The 19,224-nt window shown below is 40.5% G+C and overlaps 3 protein-coding genes across 3 annotated transcripts; all 3 read left to right on the top strand.

The window, feature by feature from the left end:
• The first annotated feature begins 988 nt into the window (after positions 1 to 988).
• On the top strand, positions 989 to 6,316 carry LOC128356779 (ras-related protein Rab-7L1-like). Its single transcript, XM_053316911.1, has 5 exons — positions 989 to 1,106; positions 2,336 to 2,407; positions 2,497 to 2,678; positions 4,297 to 4,418; positions 6,190 to 6,316. Exons 1-5 carry the CDS (start codon positions 989 to 991, stop codon positions 6,314 to 6,316), a joined length of 621 nt encoding a protein of 206 aa, XP_053172886.1.
• Positions 6,317 to 10,989: 4,673 nt separating this feature from the next.
• On the top strand, positions 10,990 to 13,587 carry LOC128356778 (ras-related protein Rab-7L1-like). The gene is made up of 5 exons (XM_053316909.1): positions 10,990 to 11,107; positions 11,805 to 11,876; positions 11,958 to 12,139; positions 13,221 to 13,342; positions 13,436 to 13,587. The coding sequence occupies exons 1-5, from the start codon at positions 10,990 to 10,992 to the stop codon at positions 13,560 to 13,562; spliced, it is 621 nt and encodes a 206-aa protein (XP_053172884.1). The 3' UTR covers positions 13,563 to 13,587.
• Positions 13,588 to 16,072: 2,485 nt separating this feature from the next.
• LOC128357730 (ras-related protein Rab-7L1-like) lies at positions 16,073 to 18,512 on the top strand. Its single transcript, XM_053318099.1, has 5 exons — positions 16,073 to 16,187; positions 16,713 to 16,784; positions 16,850 to 17,028; positions 17,285 to 17,406; positions 18,386 to 18,512. Exons 1-5 carry the CDS (start codon positions 16,073 to 16,075, stop codon positions 18,510 to 18,512), a joined length of 615 nt encoding a protein of 204 aa, XP_053174074.1.
• Positions 18,513 to 19,224: the final 712 nt, after the last annotated feature.

Below are 19,224 nucleotides of genomic sequence, written 5' to 3'. Positions count from 1 at the left end.
TGAATAATAATTTTCTAAGATCTTCATACTTACTCCATAACTCTTACATGACTCAATACTTGCCATCTGCTGGCACATGTTTGCATAATTGCATACTATACTATAACACAGAATCTATCTCACAGTGTGAAGCCCTTTAGGGTGTGTCTATATCCACTTTTGCTATTTTAAGGGCGGTAAATTGGTGAATGCACCAGAGAGCATGTTTAAAAAGGTTAGACTTACATCCTCTCATTAATCATAGGTGTGTTTTGGGTGTAACGTGCAATAATCATTCAGACTTTCATCTCCTATTCCCTTTAAGCAATGTGTTTCAAGAATAAAATATGACATGAGTTACTTTTGCTGAAAAGAAAGATGGCTGATGAGTTGCTAACCCGACATTTGATTCATGAAAAGGAAGAATATGGAGTTATGACTGAGCCAGATGTGATGAGTGTAGAGGTGTGTGTGTGGTTATACTGCAGCAGCGTGATGTCATCAGCTGATTTAATGAACAGTGAGCGGCTGTGCATAAACCCATCTCTTTCAAACAATGATAAACAAGAGAAGTGATGGCAGTGAAAAACAAATATTAACCAAAGTCTGCACAGATTCATTAACTCTCTTCTACTGAATGAAGGTTTATGACTCTGAACTATACTGAAAGTGAAACTGGTAGATCAGAGTGCTGAGTCAACAACATTTTAGAGTCATCATGTTTAAAATAATCATGATTTAGACTTGTTTAGCACAGTTTAGTAAAAAAAAGGATATCTTAATACTAATTTTGCACTCAGGAGATTTAAATTAAAAGTAGTTACCTGAAGACTAAAAGGCTCAGTGAAAGTAACTTCCTGAAGGTTTATGGTTGATTATTTCTTTTATAGGATAAAACTTGTCTGCCTCATAAAACACATGTCCTGACGTGAGGTTTGAACTTTGAGCCTTCACTGGCTGCACTTTTTTAAGAGACTCATCACATGCTGATGTCTGAAAGAAGAGAGCGATGGAGGAGCACTTGATGAAAATATTAATTATTGGAGATTCAAATGTTGGGAAATCTTCCTTTGTGAATCGATACATCAATGGAAAGTTCAACGAGATGTACAAGGCGACAGTTGGAGGTAAGACTGCTGTAGTTTATTGTTTAGTAGAAGAATGCTTTGTGTGTGTGTGTGTGTGTGTGTGTTGGTATCAGACTGTCTTGATCAAACAGGTTGGACAGGACTATGTTTCATAATACCTGGAAAGTCTCTCAACTCTTCAATAAGAAATAAATGATAACGCTTACATGACAAGATAAGACAAGGCATTTTTCTATATTTGCAATCCAATGCATAGACCAGATAGTCCTGTCTCTCAGTAGTCTGATTACTGTCGATGGCTCGCAGCCCTGATCATCTTCAGTTCAAATGTGTCCAAACTTTGTTTTAACACAACTAAATACCTGCAAAACACGTTATTCCCATCAGCCTCAGCTGTACTTTGTGTTTAGTGCTGATCAGCACATCTTAGCACACTCTATGTTAAACGCAACACGTTATATTAAAATGGTTAATATTTTAAATATTATACATCTGAGCTCAAAGCAATACTGTTCCTCGGTACACATGGTTGTAGATTCTTATTAGTAGGCACTGAGACCAAAATCAGCCTTGACTTAAAACAATGCAGGTGGCTGCAAAATCACTCAAAATCTTCAAACTCTGGCAGTGGTGTGGGGGGGGGCAGGAGGGGTGGTCGCCCCCTCTCGTGGCCCAACTGTTGAAAAACGCATGCTAAAGTGCCCTCCTGGTTGGCAAAACACACTAAACTGCCCTCTGGGAGCCAAAACGCACGCTAAGGTGCCCTCCTGCTTGGCAAAACACTAAACTGCCCTCTTCAGTGGCGAGAACGTGCTGTTCGCCCCTGCCCTTCAAAAAGTCTGTGCACGCCACTGAACTCTGGAAAGTTATTATGACAGTAACTAACATCAAACTGCAGCAAAAATTAAAGTTGACAGTCAAGGCCTGCTGTGCATGAAAAGTGTCTTGAGATAACTTTTCTGATTTGGCACTATATAAATATTGATTGATTGATTTGTTTCACACAGAGCGAGGACTGAAGCAATCTCCTGAAACAGCTGGGCACTGTAGTATTAGAGGTGTGATTGAAACAGGTGTAAATGATATTTCTAGCCATGGATTACTGCAATACACATTTAGTGCTCTAGGAGGTATTTACCATGGCAGTAAACTACATAGCTCATGTTCAAAATATGGCAGAGATGGGTTTTTTTACAGATGAATCATCATGTCTGTGTAATTTTCCTCACTTCTTCTTTCACTTCACTTCACTTTCTTTATTTTTCTAGTGGATTTTTCTGTGAAGGTGCTGCAGTGGTCAGAGAATGAAAAAGTCAGACTGCAACTGTGGGATATAGCAGGTACAAAATAATTCACAATGGATGGTTGACTGGATGGATGGATGGATGGGTGGATGACACAGTGACCTTTGTTTGAATCCTCCCTCCAGGCCTGGAGCGTTTCACATCCATGACGAGGGTTTATTATAAAGGTGCATTGGGCTGTGTGGTGATGTTTGACGTCACCGAATCATCCAGCTTCCTCAACTGTCACAGCTGGAAAGAGGACTTAGATAACAAGGCCATGCTGCCCATCGGAGACTCCATCCCCTGCATCCTGCTGGCCAACAAGGTGACTCAGTGGCTGCCACATACTTCTATACTACATACTACTATACTACATACTTCTATACTACACACTAAAGGACCAGATAGTAAGCAGACCGTTTACACTGTAGTAAACTACACGATTACCCACAATGCATTTGGTTCCTACCCGAGCTGAAATCTAGGGATGTCCCGATCCGATATTGATATCGGAAATCAGTCCGATATCAGCCAAAAAAGTTAATATCGGATTTTATCGGACTGAATCTAAAAACTCCGATATAAACGCTCCGATATAAGCTGTCCATTTACCGCTCCAGCACTGCTATAATAATAGGTGACTCTGGTTTGATCACACTCCAACACAGTCGGTGGCGGTAATGCCCCTTAATTAACGTTGGTGCCGGCCGCAGAAGAAGAGCGTCTCTGATCCAGCATGCACAGCCCACGTGATCACAACAACGACAACGTGTGTGCCTGCAGCAAGGTGTAGTGATGTCGGCTGTGTGGAAGTATTTTACTGTAAACTCGGACAAAGACGTTGCAGCTAAATGCAACATTTGTCAGGCGCAAGTGTCCCGTGGAGGGACAGAACCGGGAAGGTTCAATACAACCAACCTCATCGCACATTTGAAAAAACACCACAAAAAAGAACATGAGGATTTTTGCGTGAGCAGCAAGGCGAACTTGAGGTAATACTCTTATGTTGAAGGTTAAAATTTATGTAACCAATTGGTTAATAATAAATGGGTCAGTTTTTCCTATACCTACTGTTGCTGACTATTGTTTTCTGTTATATCACTACAACATCAGTAACAGTAACATCACTTTATCAAGCCTTTTCTAACATTCCACACAACAAAATAAGGAATAAATATATGTATGATTCGTGCCTATATCGTATCGTATTGATATCGGTATCGGCCAATACTCAAGGCTACAATATCGGTATCATATCGGAAGTGAAAAAGTCATATCGGGACATCCCTACTGAAATCATCCGGCTGAAGCTGATTTCATTTTAGCTCTAACTCTGTAAATAAACCACTTTATCCACATTTCTAACCTTTTTAGGAAGAAAGTAAAGTAGCCCTTTAGATCCACAATGTGACGCTAATCTGTCCAAATAACACCTGTTTAAAGTCACTTCCTGTCATTTTCACAATAAAACACCTGTTTAAAGTTTTGTTCCTGAGAATTCGGAGCCGCTCAAGTTAGCCGTAGCGAGTAACGCACTTCCTGTCATTTTCACAAAATAAAATACCTGTTGCCTTTTATTATTAAGAAAACCATAACGATAGAATTGGTGCTTTTATTTTGAAAACAGAAAGCGAACATACCCTCGCTGTTGCTAACTTGAAACCACTGAGGTGTTGATCTGTGACGTTTGTATTTTGGGGTTTTTTTCAGAAGTTGCGTTGCATCTTGGGTAATTTGAGTGTGAGTAGTAGTGTTGCATCTTGGGTAATGTGAGTGTGAGTAGTCAGCTCTTGATGCATACTCTGCATTTCTGGAGAATCTAGTAAACCATCCAGGAACTTCTCACATACTCTAAATCACATACTACGCAGTTGAAACACACTACATACTTCACATGTTCACATGACATCTCTAATACTCACTGTTTGTATGGCCCTCTGCAGTGTGACCTTCCTGATCGGGCCGTGTCTGCAGATAGCATTGACGAGTTCAGTAAGGCCATTGGCTTTTTTACTTGGATGGAGACGTCCGTCAAAGAGAACATGAACATTGGAGAGTCTATGAGGTAAATCAAGAGAAGAAAGCAGAGAAAAGTACAGATTCCATATGACGCAGTATGGCTAATTTAGGGTTTTGATAGTGTCGATTGAATAAAGGTGACAGCAAACAGTTACTGCTAATATGGTACAAGGCCATAATAGTAGATCATGTTGAAATGGAACAGCTCATACATCGTCTTTCTCCAGGCCAGACATCCTCACTGGGTGACAGAAACTTGCCTGAACTCAATATCAAGGTTCTCCAAAGGTTTGGAACTAGTAGTGTGAGACCAACCACAGATAATAAGACTATATTTAGTTTTATGTTTGCATGATATTTGGTTTGTGGCTGTAACACATTCAGGGTTGGATTAACACACTAAAGGGCCTTGGCACAAAAAAGCTGTGGGCCCAATAAACCCCTCATTGTGTATTGATGACTGACAACTATCAGATAGTCTGAAGCTCCCCTCGACTTTAAAAAGCTTTACAGCAGGTTTAGTTTAGATTTTAAGGATACAGCAATGTTCAGTGTCCAGTGGATCTAAGAGAAGACCGCGGCAATCTCCCAGAACAAGAGCCAGTAACCTTCACAACGGCAGACTTCCAAGAGAGAGTGTTAGGTATGAAGAGCTCATGTGAACATGAAAGCTCCTGTCAGGCATCATAGCAGCTAAGATGAATTGGCACATGGCCCAATACATGAGCTGGGCCCAGAAAGGAATTAGTAGTTATACCAGGGGAGCCAAGCACCAGCTACTGGTCGATAGAGCAGTAACCCAAGACTGCCAGACCAGACAGACCAACCTGTGTACCGTCTGGATTGACTACAAGAAAGCCTATGACTCAATGCCACACACATGGGTACTAGTATGCTTGGAAATGTGCAACATCAACAAGACACTAAGAGCCTTCAGGAAGAACTCAATGGGGCTGTGGAAAACGACTCTGGAGGCCAACTCAAAGCCAACTGCACAAGTTACCATCAAGGTGATGCAGTATCCCTGCTGCTGTTCTGCAAAGGCTTGAACCCCCTCAAGCAGATCATCACAGAGTGGCTACGTATACCGGTTCTGAAGTTGAGGAACCACCAAACACCTACTCTACATGGATGACATCAAGCTGTAAGCCAGGAATGAGCGAGACACTATCTCATTGATCCACCTCACCAGGATCTACAGCAATGACATCGGAATATCATTTGGACTAGACAAGTGTGGTTGGAGGTATCGAAAAGAGGGAAGATGATCAGACCTGAGGGGCTTGAACTACCACAAGGCAGCATTGCAGATGTACAGGACAGCTACAAATACCTTGGGATCCCGTAAGCAAGGGGGAACCATGAGGAGGCCACAAGGAAGTCAGCCAAAGCCAAATACCTATACAGGGTAAGGTAGGTCTGGATGGGAAGAGCAAGGTCCGAGCTATCAAGGGTGATTCACCCTGCCAGTCATCAGATACCCCACTGGTATAATAAGCTATAAAATGGGTGATAGAGGCCACTGATATCAAGACATCGAACCTCCTCACAATGCATGGAGTCCTGCACCCTGAACGAGGGAGGCCAAGGACTGGAGAGCGTCAGAGTCACTGTCCAACCAAGATCCAAGAGTAAATTAGGAAGATGGCCCCCAAAGACGAGATTTGGACTTACTTTTGGCTGCTTTTGTTTGTTGTGTTATTTTGGTCATATAAAAAACCTCGACATGCTAAAGCATTGTAAGAGTTGGGAAACTTTACAATTTATTATCATTGAATTTACATTTTACTAATGCTGCTATATCTGTTGTGCTTCAGGAGATTGGTGCAGGAGATTCTGTCAGTTCAGTCTAGTGTGGACCCACTCCATCCCCGACGTCAAGTAACAATCAATTTTCAACTGGAGTCAGAGGTCGACAACAGCACGAGGCGAGCCTGCTGCTAAAACTACACCCCAACCCCAAGCAAGAGACAAGCAAACACAGCCAGGACCTGAATTTTTCCAACTAGGTACTAACAATTTTAAAAGGGATATATTCTGCTTTTTGTGATTTTCTGTTATTTCTGTAATGTAAATCAAACAAACATATTCCAGTAGAGCCCCAGAACAAAAATATAGACATGGAAACGCATAATAGTAATAATGCATGATATCCTTTACGCTTATTCTAAATTAATTAACTCCAGTATAGCCGCTCTGCTAGCAACATTTCCAGACTGGTTTTGCTGGAAAGCTCTTTGTTGTTCATGTGTGGATCTACATGAATCTAAAAGGACATTATTACTCAAGTGTTGAAGAATTACATTAAATTGTCTACTATAGACAATGTACGAATAGACAATACCGACCCCATATTTCACACCAACAACAAAAAAAGCCTAATAACCACATTAATCACAGATTGATTAAGTTGATTGTGTCTATGTATGAATATGGTTAAGGTTTTTACTCTCACTATTAAGAGTGTGAGGGAACATCCACATTGGATAAAATGGTATTTTGCAATGGAAACATCTACTTGACAAAAGGAACTTGGCTCAGGTAGACCCCCCAAGTATGTTCTGTGATAACGTGTGTGTGTTTTTTAGACTGATGGTTTTTTATTGTGATGAATGGGGCAAGAGCACCAAATAAATAAATAAAAATATACAACGTAGACTTTCTCAAATATAAATTCATCAGTGATTTTTAAAAGCAAAGAAAATAAATGTCACTTGTGACTGAATTTTCAGCTCAGAAACCAGAACAAGTGCATTTGCTGATCTCATCTCTTAGACTGTATAAAAGAAATGGACGTAACATCCGTGAAGTCACCCATTGGTTTGTGGACTGCTGCTCGGAAGCCAATAGTTTCGAATCTAGGCAGCGCCATCTTGAACATTTCAGGTGCATGCTGGGAAAAATAAAAACACGGATTCTACTTATATGGGCATGAGGCGGGACCATGGGGTGGAGCAGGGAGGTTGCTATGGTTACGAGGGCTGGATCTCAAGGACATTGGTCAATCAACCTGTCAATCAGGACGTAGCCACGCCCTGATGCATACCCTGCTTTATCGTCAAATATAAAATCAGGGATGCCAAAATGTCCCAAATGAACATCATACTGCATTGAAGAAGGCTTTAAACTAGCGATTGAGACCATAAACACATTTTGAAAACGTTTACTGAGGTTAGAAATCAAGTGAGAAGTTGGTGAATTCTCCATTGACTTGTATAGAGACGGTCGCCCCCTGGTGGCCTTTTGATAGAATGCAGTTCTAAGTTACTTCCTGGTTGGACTCATTTCAGAGGACCGGAACTCCCCGCCTGGTCTTGACATCAAACATTTGATGAGATATCAACCATGAATTAATGTTGCCAATTGTAACATCATACTTTAGGGTCTAATGTGTTCTATGATGCTACGATGGAGCAATAATTTAATTATTGGTGCGTTGAGCTCTGGGAAAGCAGTTACATCTGTCAAACTTATGTTGTAATTAAACACATGAAGGGAAATTATGTTTTCTGGACTTATCAGGCCAGTTCCATTGGTACTGTATTTTATATTGTATTACTGATTCTTGTGTAAGCCTAGATGGTTGAGGTGGAGCTAATTTAACTACTGTTAGGGAGTTTATAAATAAGAAGGTAATAAGTCTGATTTTTTTTTTTTTGTAATATCCTGTGTATTAATTGTCCTTTGAAAACTGCCAACTCCTGACTACTATTCCTAATTTGGGATATTGCTATCAATGGAGAACTAGCGGTTATGAGTTTTTGGTTTTTCGTGAGTGGGGATGGATCATCTGAGGTGAACAGGTGTAACTGATTGGTGATTGCACGAGGTGTCACCAGCACAAGTCTGCAGGAAAAAAGTGGGTGTAAGTGTGTTCGGTGCAGTAGAAAATCAACTTCCTGTTTAAAGGCTCAACCAAATTAACAATGTTCTGCTTTAGTGATGTGTGCAAGAGCTTCAAAGCAAGTCCATTAAAATGAAAGGCACAACTCTTCTCCAGTAAAGCTTGTTTTCAGATATCTCTTTCATCTCTAATTATCAATCATTTAAAAAGTGAATTATTGATCATCCTATTCAAATTCATCCATTCATGTGTTTCTGCATCCAGAAATTTTCACAGTCTCAAGCATAAAAGAAATTGGAGATGCATCATCTTGTTTCTGAGGGTGTAGTTAGGGTCGGTCTCTCTCTCTCTCTCTCTCTCTCTCTCTCTCTCTCTCTCTCTCTCTCTCTCTCTCTCTCTCTCTCTCTCTCTCTCTCTCTCTCTCTCTCTCTCTCTCTCTCTCTCTCTCTCTGTTATGTAGGTTTCACTGTCGTAACTTGAGTCCTATCATGCAGAGCGTGATGGAATGATAATCTACCAAGATCTTCATTCTCACTCCATAACTTTTACACGACTCAACACTGCCATCTGCTGGCACACGGTTGGATAATACCCCATGGACTCGCCTTGAAGAATACTATAAGACAGAGGGCCCTGTTTTAATGATCTATCTCACACATCTTGAAGCATGTGGCTATGTGTCTTTAGGGAGTGTCTAAATCCACTTTTGCTATTGTAGCCCGTGGAATTAGATGCCACACAAGACACAATTACTTTGGTTCTTGTAGCTTTAGTTTTGTTGTTAACAACCTTTGCAACAAGTCATTTTAACAGTTAATGTTTTAAGTGTGTAAGCTACTGAGTTCTTTTAGAGAACAGCTCATGTGCTTTCACAGTTCGAGACTTTGACGCAAAAAAATTGATTTAAAAGAAAAACAATACAAACTACAGAAATACGGCAGTGTGGGCTATGACTATTGACAGAAAACTTAAAACAAAATCAGATAAATACATGTTCAACAACCATAGACCCACAGAGGACCCACGTGGAACTTCCCGGAGATTGCACAACTCACTGCCGTTTACGTTTAAACAGAGTTCAAATAAATGTAAAACCTGTAGCACTTCTCTAGTAACAAAGTACGATAGCATGGTGTGGCTATATACACGCTAACATTACCTCACAGGACAAAGCATCTGGTGCCAAAATACCAGGACAATGAATTCCAGTAGTGTCTAAATCAAACCATCCCGTTAATATATCGACAGATAACATCCTTTAAGTATTTGTACAAACATATTTTACAAGAGATGTGCATTTACCTACTACTTTACACAACGGAGTCACAGCACGTCCACTCTGCAAATCTTCAGGTTGTTCACACGTCAACAGGAAGTCAAACCAAAATGCATTTGGCGCGGTAACAAAGCTGCCACCTTGTGACCAACATCTACTGTGACAGTCTACTTACAATTTACTTAAAGACTGTGTAAAGTGAATTCAGACATTTTCTTCTAAACACATTAAATAGGTCATAAATGTATTTCTAAAAAAGATGTAAAAAGCATTTCAACCATTTAGATTTGAATTGTGGAGCTAGGCTTCACAAACTGTGTTTCAACATTTCTGTGTTCAGGATTTAGTGATTAGCATAAACCCGCCCCTGCTGCTGTAGAGGTAGAAATACATTCAGCACACACTACTACTACTACAGCCTACAGTTAGCCAGTTAGCTGAGTTAGCCGCCGAGCTAGCAGACGAGCTAGCCGCTGGGTTAGCAGCAGAAAGCTCTCAGACGTAGCGTCCATGTTTCTGGTAGAGGTGGTGACTTTGATCGACAGGTGACACTTGGTAGGGGGCGGGGTTTCAGCGGACTTGGCGGGAACGCCCACAGCATTTGGTTGCAGAGAAAAAAGGCTGAGTTTTACACAACTTGAAGCCTAATTTCATATATTTGTCGATTTTTTTAATCATTCAAATTTGGCAGGGTGGTTAACAACACACTCTTCTGTGGCATGTCAAACTCTGAACACATATTTATTCTTACTTTACACAGACTTTAACATTTTACTTATACATATTTTAAGGATGGTAAAATGGTCAATGGATGCTTTCACTTTGGCGCATTTGTCAAGCAATGCATTTCATGAATAAAATATGACATGAGTTACTTTTGCTGCAAAGAAAGATAGGTGATGAGTTGCTAACCCGACATTTAATTCATGAAAAGGAAGAATATGGAGTAATGACCAGCCAGTCTGATGAGTGTAGAGGTGTGTGTGGTTATACTGCAGCAGCGTGATGTCATCAGCTGATTTAATGAACAGTGAGCGGCTCTGCATAAAAGATTTCAAGCAATGATAAACAAGAGAAGTGATGGCAGTGAAAAACAAATATTAACCAAAGTCTGCACAGATTCATTAACTCTCTTCTATTGCATGAAGGTTTATGACTCTGAACTATATTTGGCCATTGACAACTTCATTCATGAAAGTGAAACTGGTAGATCAGAGTGCTGTGCTACACGGAGAGAGGAGTCATAAAAACAGTCACCTGAAGACTAAAAGGTATGTGAAATGTTCAGGGTCAACAAATGCAAAGAAAGGCTTAGGTAAATGAACTTCCTGTGAAGGGTTATGGTTGAATATGTGTTGTTTTACAGGATAAAACTTGTCTGCCTCATAAATCCAATGTCCTGACATAAGGTTTGAACTTTGAGCTGTGGCACCGGCACTTTTCAGTGCTGGCTGCACATTTTATAAGACTCCTTACATTGTCTGAAAGAAGAGAGCGATGGAGGAGCACTTGATGAAAATATTAATTATTGGAGATGGAGAGGTTGGGAAATCTGCCTTTGTGAATCGATACGTCAACGGAAAGTTCAACGAGGGGTACAAGATGACAGTGGGAGGTAAGACTGCTGTAGTTTATTGTTTAGTAGAGGAATGTGACTGTACAGATCCTAATCTTACACTGTGTGTGTGTGTGTGTGTGTGTGTGTGTGTGTGTGTGTGTGTGTTGGTATCAGACTGTCTTGATCAAACACGTCAGACAGGACTATGTTTCACAATACCTGAAAAGTCTCTCAACTCAATTTGCTATGCAATGTAAAGACCAGATAGTCCTGTCCTGTCTCTCAGTACTGTCTGATTACTGTCGATGGCTCGCAGCTCTGTTCATCTTCAGTTCAAATTTGTCCAAACTTTGTTTTAACACAACTAAATACCTGCAATACGCATTATTCCCATCAGCCTCAGCTGTACTTTGTGTTTAGTGCTGATCAGCAAATCTTAGAATCTCATCTTAAAATGGTTAGCATGTTAAACATTGTACACGTGAGCTCAAAGCAATACTGTTCCTCGGTACAGTCTCACATGGTTGTAGATGGTAAATTCATCTACAGTTCACAGTTTGAGTTGGAGTGTCTGCAAGGGAAAGAAAGTCTTAAATGTAGGCAGTTCATTTGGGGAAACTGTCATTTCTCTTTTTTTCATATTTTGGACAGTCTCCATGAAATGGATTTATTAGGTAATTGTTTTTTTTAAAGATAAATCATCATGTCTGTTAAATTTTTCTCACTTCTTTTTTCACTCTCTTCATTTTTTTAGTGGATTTTTCTGTGAAGGTACTGCAGTGGTCAGAGAAAGAACAAGTCCGACTGCTACTGTGGGATATAGCAGGTACAAAATAAATCACAATGCATGGTTGACTGGATGGATGGATGGATGGATAAGGCAGTGACCATTGTTTGCCCTCTCCAGGCCAGGAGCATTATATATCCATGACCAGGGTTTATTATAAAGGTGCATTGGGCTGTGTGGTGATGTTTGACGTCACCAACTCATCCAGCTTCCAACACTGTCTCAACTGGAAAAAAGACCTGGACAACAAGGCCATGCTGCCCAACGGAGACTCCATCCCCTGCATCCTGCTGGCCAACAAGGTGACTCAGTGTATTTAACTTATGAATACAATGATCATGAAAGTCCTCTCACTCTGTATTGATATATTATGTGTGCTGTTAGTCCATGTGATGATTGATTAACAACACAGGGACTCAACTTTGTGTTACTGCATTGTAACGTATTAAGTTAATACCAATATCTGCTCTTACTTTCGAAAAGCTGCAGCAAAGATATGTTTAAAGACCGTGTAAAGTGAATTCAGACATTTTTTCTAAACACATTAAATAAGTCATAAATGTATTTCTAAAAAAGGTGTATGTAAAAAGCATTTCAACCATTTAGATTTGAATCGTGGAGCTAGGCTTCACAAACTGTGTTTCAAGATTTCTGTGTTCAGGATTTAGTGATTAGCATAAACCCGCCCCTGCTGCTGTAGAGGTATAAATACATTCAGTACACACTAGTACTACTACAGTCTACAGTTAGCCAGTTAGCTGAGTTAGCCACCGAGCTAGCAGCTGAGTTAGCCGCCGAGCTAGCAGCTGAGTTAGCAGCTGAGTTAGCAGCAGAAAGCTCTCAGACGTAGCATCCATGATTCTGGTAGAGGTGGTGACTTTGATTGACAGGTGACACTTGGTAGGGGGCGGGGCTTCAGCGAACTCGGCGGCCCCGCCCACAGCGTTTGGGAGCAGAGAAAGAGGCTGATTTTTACACAACTTTGAAGCGTAATTTCATATATTTGGTGATTTTTTTTAATCATTCAAATTTGGCAGGGTGGTTAACAACACACTTTTCTGTGGTATGTAAAACTCAGAACACATATTTGATCTTACTTTACACGGACTTCAATGAAAAACACGTAGATGTATTGAATGCCTATTTCCCCCACTTTCAAAAATACAATGTAATGTCCCATTGGGAAATTTTCAGTGTCTGCAGTATAAAATAGCAGCAAAGCAACAATAAACACATCCATCCATCAATAGCATATATGCAATTGATGGATGAATTGCACAATTATGATGTAATATATCACTCCAACCTTAGCGAGATTCAGAACCACTAACCATACAAACAAAACATCTCTAATATACTCACTGTTTGTTTGTCCCTCTGCAGTGTGATCTTCCTGATCGGGTCGTGTCTGCAGACAGGATTGACAAGTTCAGTAAGGCCAATGGCTTTGTTACTTGGATGGAGACGTCCGTCAAAGAGAACATGAACGTTGGAGAGTCTATGAGGTAAATCAAGAAAAGATCCAAAAGGTAGTAGTCAATGTCAGTGTTTTGTTTAATTTACATTTTACTAATGTCACTATATCTATTGTGTTTCAGGACAATGGTGCAGGAGATTATGTCAGTTCGGTCATGTTTGGACCCACTCCATACCCGACGTCAAGTCACAGTAAATCCTCAACTGGACTCAGAGGTCGGCAACAGCACGAGGCGAGGCTGCTGCTAAAACTACACCTCAACCCCAAGCAAGAGACAAGCAAACACAGCCAGGACCTGAATTATGATCTTCAACCTGAAGATCAAAACCATTTTTCCAACTAGGTACCAACAATTTTAAAAGGGACATATTCTGCTTTTTGTGATTTTCTGTCATGTAAATCAAGCAAACATATTCCAGTAGAGCCCCAGAATAAAAATATAGACATGGAAACACATAATAATAATAATGCATGTACCCGTTAAGCTTATTCTAAATTAATTAACTCCAGTATAGCCGCTCTGCTAGCAACATTTCCAGACGGGTTATGTTGGAAAGCTCTTTGTTGTTCATGTGTGGATCTACATGAATCTAAAAGGACATTACTCAAGTGTTGAAGAATTACATTAAATTGTCTAATATAGCCAATGTAAGAATAGACAATACCGACCCCATATTTCAGTTTTTACTCTCACTATTAAGAGTGTGAGGGAACATCCACATTGGATAAAATGGTATTTTGCAATGGAAACATCTACTTGACAAGAGGAAAGAGAGCAGATTGGCTCAGGTAGACCCCCCAAGTATGTTCTGTGATAAGATTTTTTAGACTGATGGTTTTTTATTGTGATGAATGGGGCAAGAGCACCAAATAAACTAGAAAATACCAGGGAAATTTAGAGTGCCACGGGGCTGCTGCCGGGACGAGTACACGATTTATTTTTTCTTTATGAATGTACTTTATTCCCAACTTAACATCCTTGAAAATATTAAGTGAATGTTAAATAAACATAAATAAATAAATAAATAATATTTATTTAATCTTATTAATTAAAGTCTACGTCATTTTTTTCACAGACAGGAACATCACAGTTATGAAATTATTAAATTAATCTTATCATTAAGAGAGTAGATTTTATTATACTTTTTATTTTAAATTACTTGGTTGTATGAAATTATATTGTTATTTTGTTCATCTTCTATTGATAAATGTTGAATCTTTTTATATACCATAAATCATATAACTACAATACAAAACAATAAAACTATTTATTGTGTCCACAGTAAACATGAATTAATCCATTCAAATGAATTAGCTCAGTTAACTGGCAAAACAGACAGACAGGAATTAGCCAATCACAAATAAGTAGCTCACTTTCTGCCCAGCGACAGGTTGCTAAGGCCCTGCGGTTGCTAAGGGCAGCTAAGGCCCTGGCGTTGCTACGGCGATTTGAGAATGTGCTTGAAAAAAATTCTCAAAATTCTGAAGAATTTGGCTTCTGACAAGGTCCCGAACAATTGCAAACTGTGAGAAAACCATAACTCCTGTCCAAAAACCGAAAACACTGTGAGAGACACAGAAGCCGGCAGATTCTGACAGTGTTTATTTTATTCAGATATTCCTTAAAATGAGTGAGTAAGCTCAGTGAGAAGACAGAGTGAGATTCTTTTGAAAAAAAAAGACAATTACATTAGGGTCAATGGGGAGCGAGACAGGTATTGCCGCCGGTCTCGGCCCCCTGTTTAAATTTTGTGGAGACCCCGCCTGTCAAAGTGATATTTTATCAATCCCAACACCTGTCTACATTTTGACCAAAGATAATTTGTCTCCTTTTTACGGTTTGGCCGTGAGCTCGAGTTAAAAATAAAAATTTTACTTATAGCAGTAATTTACTGCTTCTCTCACTCAAGCTAACTGCCGCTTCCACTCTAACTTTGAAGAAAAAGTGATTTCCACTCCTCGTTTGACTGCTCATAGTTTGAAAAGTTTACATGATATGTAAAAACAGTTTGGTGTTTTGGAGAGAACACAAGTTTTCCTCTGTTTTAAAGTTTGAATCACATTTCTACGTGCAGGTATGAGAGAGCTAGGTGACTCTGAAAAAAGGTAAAATTTTGTGTTTTAAAAAAAAAATTCCCATTCATTTTCAATGGAGATTTTCCTCAGTTATTTGGGAATAACTTTGGGAAAATGGGAATTTCAACACCAAAAGTCATAGCACCTTTTTCCCGATCGAGCCGCACGTTTTGATGCATATATTGTTGGGGTTTTCTCAAAGCTGCGGGACGAGTTACGCGCCGAAATATGGACAGAAGAATAATAAGTATGGAGAAGAATAATAGATGCCTCGGGGCTTCGCCTCCAGGACCTCCACTCCAGCTTTACTGCTCTTCTATTGCATGAAGGTTTATGACAGGGAACTATATTTGGCCACTGACAACTTCATTCATGAAAGTGAAACTGGTAGATCAAAGTGCTGTGCTACACGGAGAGAGGAGTCATAAAAACAGTCACCTGAAGACTAAAAGGTATGTGAAATGTTCAGGGTCAACAAATGCAAAGAAGGGCTTAGGTAAATGTACTTCCTGTGAAGGGTTATGGTTGAATATGTGTTGTTTTACAGGATAAAACTTGTCTGCCTCATAAATCCAATGTCCTGACATGAACTTGAACTTTGAGCTGTGGCACCGGCACTTTTCAGTGCTGGCTGCACATTTTATAAGATTCCTTACATGTTGATGTCTGAAAGAACAGAGCGATGGAGGAGCACTTGATGAAAATATTGATGATTGGAGATTCATATGTTGGGAAATCTGCCTTTGTGAATCGATACGTCAACGGAAATTTCGAGTGTCCCAAGTGCACAATTGGAGGTAAGACTGCTGTAGTTTATTGTTTAGTAGAAGAATGCTTTGTGTGTGTCTGTCTGTGTGTGTGTGTGTGTGTGTTGGTATCAGACTGTCTTGATCAAACAGGTCAGACAGGACTATGTTTCATAATACCTGAAAAGTCACTCAACTCAATTTGCTATCCCATGGCTCGCAGCCCTGATCATCTTCAGTTCAAATTTGTCCAAACTTTGTTTTAACACAACTAAATACCTGTACAACACGTTATTCCCATCAACCTCAGCTGTACTTTGTGTTTAGTGCTGATCAGCAAATCTTAGCATGCTACCACACTATCTTTAAAAAGCAATACTGTTCCTCGGTACAGTCTCACATGGTTGTAGATACTTATTGGTAGGCACTGAGATCAAAATCAGCCTTGACTTAAAACAGTGCAGGTGGCTGCAAAATCACTGCACAGTGGTTTGTAGAGATAAAGATAAATCATCATGTGTGTTTAATTTTTCTCACGTCTTCCTTCACTTCACTTCACTTTCTTTATTTTTCCAGTGGATTTTTCTGTGAAGGTGCTGCAGTGGTCAGAGAAAGAAAAAGTCAGACTGCAACTGTGGGATACAGCAGGTACAAAATAATTCACAATGGCTGGATGGATGGATGACACAGTGACCTTTGTTTGCTCTCTCCAGGCCAGGAGCGTATATCCATGATGAGGGTTTATTATAAAGGTGCATTGGGCTGTGTGGTGATGTTTGACGTCACCAACTCATCCAGCTTCCAACACTGTCTCAACTGGAAACAGGACCTGGATAACCATGCCATGCTGCCCAACGGAGACTCCATCCCCTGCATCCTGCTGGCCAACAAGGTGACTCAGTGTGTTTAACTGATGAATAAAATCATCATGAAAGTCTTGTCTTATATTATGTGTGCTGTTAGTTCATGTGATGACTGATTAACAACACAGGGACTCAACTTTGTGTGACTGCATGGTCGGTACTTTTTTCATTCCAATTACTTTTTTATTGATTTGAATGTTATTTTGTTAGCTGCGTTGCCTTATTAAGTTAATACCAATATCTGCTCTTACTTTCATATATCACTGTTTGTATGGCCCTCTGCAGTGTGACCTTCCTGAGCGGACTGTGTCTGCAGACAGGATTGACAAGTTCAGTAAGGCCAATGGCTTTGTTACTTGGATGGAGACGTCCGTCAAAGAGAACACGAACATTGGAGAGTCTATGAGGTGAAGAAAAGAAAAGAAGAAAAGATCCAAAAAGTAGGAGAAGTGCAGATTCCATATGATGCGGTATAAAGAGGGAATTTAGGGTTTTGATAATGTCAATAAATTGAACAAAGGTGACAGCAAACAGTTACTGCTAATATGGTACAAGGCCATAATAGTAGATCATGTTGAAATGGAACAGCTCATACATCGTCTTTCTCCAGGCCAGGCATCCTCACTGGGTGACAGAAACTTGCCTGAACTCAATATCAAGGTTCTCCAAAGGTTTGGAACAAGTAGTGTGAGACCAACCACAGATAATAAGACTATATTTCGTTTTTCTGTGGGCCCAATAAACCGCTCATTGTGTATTGATCAGCTAGTCTGAAGCTCCCCTCGACTTTAAAAAGCTTTACAGCAGGTTTAGATTAGTTTTTAAGGATACAGCAGTGTTTAGTGTCCAGTGGATCTCAAAGAAGACCACGGCAATCTCCCAGAACAAGAGCCAGTAACCTTCACAACGGCAGACATCCAAGAGAGAGTGTTAGGTATGAAGAGCAACTCCAGGGAAGAAGTTTAGGTTATTGAATGCATTAGTAGTGCATGAATGTTAATGGATATATATATGGATGGATAGAGAGAGAGAAAGAGGAGGAGAGAGGAGCTCAGTGCATCATGGGAGTGCAAGCCCCCCGGCAGTCTAAGCCTATAGCAGCATAAACTAGGAGCTGGTCCAGGCCTGCATGCTGGGAGCGCAGTGTTCTGGTAGGTACATAAGGTACTATAAGTTCTTTAAGATATGATGGAGATGGAGCCTGATCATTAAGAGCTTTGAAGCTGAGGAGAAGGATTTAAAAATTCAAGTCTAGATTTTATGGGAAGCCAATGCAGTGAAGCCAAAATGGGAGTAATGTGATCTCTCTTTCTAGTTTTTGTCAGTAATGCCATCCAGAGGAGTCAATGTCAATTAACAAATGTCGCTATATCTGTTGTGTTTCAGGAGATTGGTGCAGGAGATTATGTCAGTTCGGTCATGTCTGGACCCACTCCATACCCGACGTCAAGTCACAGTAAATCTTCAACTGGACTCAGAGGTCGACAACAGCAGGAGGCGAGGCTGCTGCTAAAACTACACCTCAACCCCAAAGCAAGAGACAAGCGAACACAGCCAGGACCTGAATTTTGATCTTCAGGTTATTTGAGGTGCCTTTGACTAATCATCAGGTCCTAGATGTTGATGTAAAGATGTGCACTTATGATCTTCCCTAGACAACACAAATAAAACCATTTTTCCAACTAGGTACCGACAATTTGAACTGCATTTCTCTGTGCTTTCCTGAGGCATTGTGTGTGGTAGATGCTTTGCAGGGAGGAGATGCATGCTGTGGTCTTCACCCCCAATCTGGAGGGCTTTACAATCAGCAGCAGAGCAGCTGACGTACCACACAGTAATGCAGAGAGGATGCTCTCAGTGATGCACCTGTATACATTTGTGAAACGTGTCAAACTTCTTAACCCTCCTGTTGTGTTCGAGTCAAGGAAGGGAGGAAGAAGGAAGGAAAGGAGGGAGGGAGGGAGGGAGGGAGGAAGGAGGGAAGGAAGAAAGGGAGATGGAGGAAGGAAGAAAGGAGGAAGAAAGGAAGGAAAGGAGGGAAGAAGGGAAGGAAGGAAGGAAGGAAGGAAAAGAGGGAGGAAGGAAGGAAGGAAAGGAGGGAGGAAGGAAGGAAGAAGGGAGGAAGGAAGGAAGGAAAGGAGGGAGGAAGGAAGGAAGAAGGGAGGAAGGGAAGGAAGGAAAGGAGGAAGGAAAGGAGGGAAGAAGGGAAGGAAGGAGGAAGGAAG

This window comes from Scomber japonicus, chromosome 4 (genome assembly GCF_027409825.1).
Source record: "Scomber japonicus isolate fScoJap1 chromosome 4, fScoJap1.pri, whole genome shotgun sequence".
Classification (NCBI taxonomy): domain Eukaryota; kingdom Metazoa; phylum Chordata; class Actinopteri; order Scombriformes; family Scombridae; genus Scomber; species Scomber japonicus.
This window is presented reverse-complemented; position numbering and strand designations above follow the sequence as displayed.